At 40.5% G+C, this 6000-nt stretch overlaps 2 protein-coding genes across 7 annotated transcripts in view; one reads left to right on the top strand and one right to left on the bottom strand.

Annotated features, from left to right (window-relative positions):
- LOC135091114 (uncharacterized) overlaps nucleotides 1-6000 on the top strand; it is a 544598-nt gene that overhangs the window by 203162 nt on the left and 335436 nt on the right. The window lies entirely within an intron of this gene.
- The window catches only part of LOC135091095 (zwei Ig domain protein zig-8-like), a 70039-nt gene that overhangs the window by 16236 nt on the left and 47803 nt on the right, over nucleotides 1-6000 (bottom strand). Inside the window, exons 2-4 of one of the 2 annotated variants that reach the window (XM_063988470.1) lie at nucleotides 2628-3159; nucleotides 1715-1850; nucleotides 820-956 (exon numbers count right to left, since the gene is read on the bottom strand). In XM_063988470.1, the coding sequence (XP_063844540.1) occupies nucleotides 820-956; nucleotides 1715-1799 (222 nt within the window). In that variant the 5' untranslated portion in view covers nucleotides 1800-1850; nucleotides 2628-3159. Of the gene's footprint in view, nucleotides 1-819; nucleotides 957-1714; nucleotides 3160-6000 lie in introns of both variants that reach the window. The other variant, XM_063988469.1, reaches the window with a different exon arrangement.

The raw sequence follows: 6000 nt of genomic DNA on the forward strand, positions 1-6000 counted from the left end.
CACGGCACCACCACCAGAAGCAACACTACCATCACCTCTTATCACCACCATTGTTATTGCATCATTAACATCAGCATCCACCCAACACCTTATTCACAAGCAACACTAATATAATTCCACTACTCTCACTAATCCCTCTCCATCTTGCCACCACAAGCAGGCATTTCGTCATTCCTTCCACGCCATAATAGCCGCCACTATCACTGACACTGCTGCCTTTACCTCCACTTATCCATCTTATATATATATTTATCTATGTATCTATCTGTCTAACTATCTATCTAGGTCAATCTATCAGTCAATGAATGAATGAATAAATGAATGAATCTATCAGTTTATTGTGTGTGTGTGTGTGTGTGTGTGTGTGTGTGTGTGTGTGTTTGTGTTTGTGTGTGTGTTTTATTTTCCACGCGGTGTCCGTAATACGGGTGACAACATTTTATATTTATTATCATATAGGCATTTTACACCTCGCAGACCTCACTCTTTTTCCCCTCCATTTCATCCTATTTTACCATTTTTTTTTCTATTACGGCACTTTCCTTACCACTCACTCTCCTTTCCTCTCCATCCATTCCCCTGACGGCGACCTTCTTTTTCCCTCCCACCTCTGATTTCTTTCCATATCACACACTTTTCCTCAATCTTTCCATCCCTTTTTTCCTCATACCTTTCCATTCCCCACCATCCCTCCATTCATTCTCTTACTCTTCCTTCTTTGATCACATACTATTCTCACCACCCCTGTACCTTTACCTTCCATCCCTTTGATCACATCCATTCTCCTCGCTATTCCCGCGGCCACTCAAAGACGCCTACCTTCTTATCTCCCAGCTGGGCGACGCGGCAGTGCAGGTAGGCGGACTGTCCCTCCAGCGCCGTCACGTTGCGGGCGGGAGGCGGGAGGAAGTAGGGCTTGGTATTGAAGTGTGGGATGCCCTGCTCGAGCGTAAAGCCTGGCCGGAGAAAGGGGAGGGGGAAGAGGTAAGGAGCGGCAGCATTTGGGGGACGGAGGCGGTGGGGAAGAGTTTTGAGTATAGAAAACGCGGGTCTTTATGAAGGGAAAGGTTCTCAGTAACAAGTGGCTTGAGAACACGACAAGGAAGCTGAGGGAAAAGGCTTATAAAAGAAACTTAATTAGTGAAACCTTAAGTCAACAAGAGTGTTTTGAGTGCAGTATAAACCCGAGATATAATTATGTGTTCCTTTGATGCATAAAAATGTATAACAGTAGCGTGGAAAGTACAAGGGAGTAACATTCTACACGCAGATCAATATACCGAATTGAAGAAGAAAAAAAAGATAAAAAGAAAAGGTTATCGTTGTAAAAATCAAGATAACGCGACATTTATCATGTATATTGATTCAGACCACAAGTTTATGGAATAGTTTAACATTTCCACTTTAATCAATATAACAACATAAAGGAACTCAACGTAAATTCAATATAAAACTCCAAGTCACGAAGTATTTAACATAACACAAACACTAATGACTCCGAAAAACTACCGCTTCTAACCTCACAATTGTAAAACATCTTAACTTTTACACATCAACTTAAAAAAACACAACCAAAAAAAAATAATGCAAACTCCAAATCACTAAATATTCAGTACAACCCTCACAAAAACCAAAACTTCAAGGCATGCGTAGTGTGTAGCATAGAGCAGGCAGGGGTAGAGTAAACAGTACTCCCCGGGGACACTGGACTCACCTCCCGAGGCCTCGCCCACGACGGACAAAACAGAGAGCAGGGTGTCCAGGAGGAGCGCCGGTATCCAGGGTGTGCCTCGGAGCATAGCGGAGGGCGGGGCTTGGTGGAGGAGGACGGGATGGAGTGGAGAAAAGACCTTTGTAAAGAGGAGAAAGGAACTTAGGTGTGTGGGAAGGGAAAAGAAGGAGAGAAGAAAACACTACTAAGGGAGGAGGATCGAGGGTGGAGGGAAGCAATTTGTTAGGAGAAGAAGAATAGCACAAGAAATAAAATCAAGGAGGAGAGAAAGGAAGAGCGAGGCGAGTGCGAGGTGTTGGGAAGCTACGGATTGAGCTTACGAAAGAAAATGATGAAAGAATGTCTTGGTGGTCAGGAAAAGAAAATGAGTGGGAATAGAAAAGGTGGCAGAGAGAGAGAGAGAGAGAGAGAGAGAGAGAGAGAGAGAGAGAGTGAGAGAGAGAGAGAGAGAGAGGATTTTAAAGAAAACAAGTGCAAGAAAATACTTTGAAAAAACGAAACATATGGAATAGAAAACAAAATGGTCTGAAACGAAACACTGGACCCAAAACGTTCGAAAGAAAGAAAGAAAAAGGAAAGAGAGAAAGAGAGAGATAAAAGACAACTGCTTCAAAAGAATATAAAATAAAGGAATAAGATAGAGGACACGGACAGTGAAAACGAGGAGGAGGAAGAGGAAGAGGAAAAAACGGGTGAAGATAAGAGAAGAGTGAAGAAGAGTGGAGGGATTATGGCTTGGAAGAAAACTTGTAGAGGGAAAAGGAAAAAAATCTCTGAGGCTTATTAGGAGCTTGTCGTGGTAAATGACGGGGAGGAGGAGAGGAAGGGACTCAACGGCGGGACTAACGAGGAAAGGAAACTAGTTGGTTGGTGTTCAAGTGCTGGCGCCGCTTACTCGTTGCTATTCTGAACTTCTTGATGTGGCTTAGGGTCCTTGAGATATTGACCGTCTGGTAGTAGTACTTCTTAAATTTAAACGTTCTTTCTTAGGCTTATTCTCGCGTCCGTAATACCACCCCTCTACTGGCGATGCTGCCACTTGATCTGGTTTCTTTGTTGTTATTTCACTTGTTTTTTTATGATGCACGTAATGTTACTACTGTACTGGAATTGGTGTCATTTTGGTCCACTGTTCACTGTTTATATTTCTTTTTTTTTTTCTTTTTTAGTTCTCGTAATATCACTACACTACTGGGTTTGGTGATGTCACTTTCTCTATTGCTTATTTCTGTTATCTCAGACTTTTTGTAGTGCACGTAATATCGCTACTCTGCTGGTTCTGGTAATGTCTTTGGTCCATGGGTTGCTTCACTGTCACCTCTCCAAAGGGTTCTCCACGTGGGTTAGGTGCCTCCTGGTCGGGCAGTGTCCTGTTCACCATCACTCATCATAAAGGCGAGAGTGTCACGGGATGCCGCCGACCATTTCTGCGAAGGGAAAGAGAGAGAGGATAAGTGACGTGGAAGTTAATTATTATCTGATCACACACACACACACACACACACACACACACGGGTAGAGTCATTAGCACTGCCACTTACTTTGATCTTTCCTCCGTCCAGTAGTTTCAAAAGAAAAATAGAGGAATGGTAACGAGACGCCTCGGGATCTGTACATGCTCGTACATTAACCTACCCTTATTTTTCCGAACACTTCGACTCATTTCTTTTATTGTTCAAGGAGGAGCAAATGAATCGATATTTTCCTCCTTAACTGTATACTTTTATCCTTTTTGGTAGTTTATGTCCTACACACACACACACACACACACACACACACACACACACACACACACACACACACACACACACACACACACACACACACACACACACACACTAAAAGCAAACAGGAATTACTCGTAAAAGCAAAGATGCCAAATTGCACTAATGATCCTTGCAAGTTTTTAAAAGGAAACCAGAAGCAGATATATGGCTAGAGACGCCTGTGGGTGATGTAGGGAAAGAAATGACTAAAGATGAAGGAAAACAATGAAATAAATTATAAGAATGAAGGGGGAAGGTGCGCGGGAGCAAGAGGTTATCTGAAGGTCACTTGGTATAATAAATTCTCAAAGCTGACAAGTAACAGGATGTCTCAATGAACTGTGTAATGAAGCCGCTTATGTTGTATTGTGGTATTGTGGCTATTAAGGTGCGGTGTGGTGTGTTGGTGCTGTGTATTGTGGCGAGTGGTGTGGTGGTAAGCTGGTGTCACGGTGGGTGTAGTGTTGATGTGGCGTGTGAAATGTGACTGTGTTATTTTGCTTATTCATTGTTATGATTTTGTGGGTATGCATATTGTGGCTTGCGAGTGTAATGGCGCGTGAACGATGTGTTATGCGTACGGAAAGGGTTGTTTATGTGGCTTGTACAGTGTTTTGGCGCGAGGGTGTAGTGGTGGGCGGTCTCATGCCATTTGCTGCATTCATTTTAACAAAGGTATAAGAGTTAGTGAACATGAAATTTTTAAAACCTAATTTAATGTGCTAACGAACTTTGAGGCCAAAATGGTAAAAATACTTTTTTTGTCTTATTGTGTTAAGGTCAGTGAGTATTGTGTGCCCTTACCCGTGCGTCTGATGGAAGATTGTTTAAATGTTGAATAGATTTGAAATGAAAGTGTTATTTATTTTATGGTCTAATTTTTACTCCTTAATTCAAGGGAATATTGTTTTTTACAAAAATTATAATGAAAATGTCGTCTCATCCGTTTAACTTAATAAGCATCAAGTTAATTACTTCAGAGACTTCGTGACTTGCTAATAGCTTTGTGAATTTTATGAACAGACTCTCCTGACAGTAAAGTTATGGTGGTGGAGGGGACCGACACGGACTTGATGTTCAGCATGCTAAGTGTTGCACGGCACGGCAGCCACTCGGGCGTGCTGGTGCTTGGCCCGGCTGGAAGACAAGGCAGCTGCAGGTATGGTGAGAATGTTGCAGGAAAACTCTTTATACTCGTCAGTTTTAATATCGTGGAGGATTAAACTGCATACAAGGCTGGTCCTCTTCAAGAAAACATTTGCTAAAGATGACCGCCAATCTCAAGCAGGCAGTAAAGTGGATGGGGTAGGCCATACCCAGCAGGAAGGCGTATCGAGCAGTGTTCACCAACAGAGGAACGGCCGCGACGCAGGAGCCTCTCTACCAATCCCCTTGCGTTATTTCAATGAAGTTTGGCTATGAAGTTAAACTGCCAGCATATACTGCAGCGCTCGGCTGAATGACAAGCTCTTGGCCAAGCATCCAATTCAGATGTTGGTGGACTGCTGCACCGCCCATTGATGTTTACCATTACAGTACATCGGAAATGCTCAGTACCAGAATTTCTCAATATTTGGGAAGGTAGGAGAGGCAAACTTATAAAACTGTTACCGAAAATGTCACGGTAAAGGTTTATCAAGGTTGCGTGGCGGCGGCGAGGAGCAGGTGCAGCGGAAGAGGCCGGAGTGACTGCAGGAAGTTGGCTGTGGATGAGGGTGTCACGGACGGAAACATGGCGAGTTATGATGGAAAAAAAAGGAAGATAAAAAACATATGCCCGTATTCGGTGAAGGGTGAGCGTTCAGCAAACCCAGGTTGCTGCGAGAGTTGATCGGCGAGTCTGACATTTGTGGAAATTGTATTCGAGGCTCGTGGCTGTGAGTCGCTGGAGTTGCGGTGTTGTGTGAATTGAGGTGTTGCCCATTGGATTTGGCAGCGGCTCTTCCAGCCTCCCACCACACCAGTGGTCTCTTTATATATATATATATATATATATATATATATATATATATATATATATATATATATATATATATATATATATATATATATATATATATATATATATATATATATATATATACATACATATATATATATATATATATATATATATATATATATATATATATATATATATATATATATATATATATATATATATATATATATACATATATATATATATATATATATATATATATATATATATATATATATATATATATATATATATATATATATATATATATATATATATATGTATATATATATATATATATATATATACATATATATATATATATATATATATATATATATATATATATATATATATATATATATATATATATATATATATATATATATATATATATAATATATAATATTAGAGAGATTGAGGGAGATGGGGGGGATGGTATTCTATAGCCAGAATATAGTTCGAAGTTTATGATGATTTTGGTGATATTACTCGTAATGTGATGTGAGTGACTGAGAACG

This window comes from Scylla paramamosain, chromosome 3, assembly GCF_035594125.1.
Source record: "Scylla paramamosain isolate STU-SP2022 chromosome 3, ASM3559412v1, whole genome shotgun sequence".
NCBI lineage: Eukaryota > Metazoa > Arthropoda > Malacostraca > Decapoda > Portunidae > Scylla > Scylla paramamosain.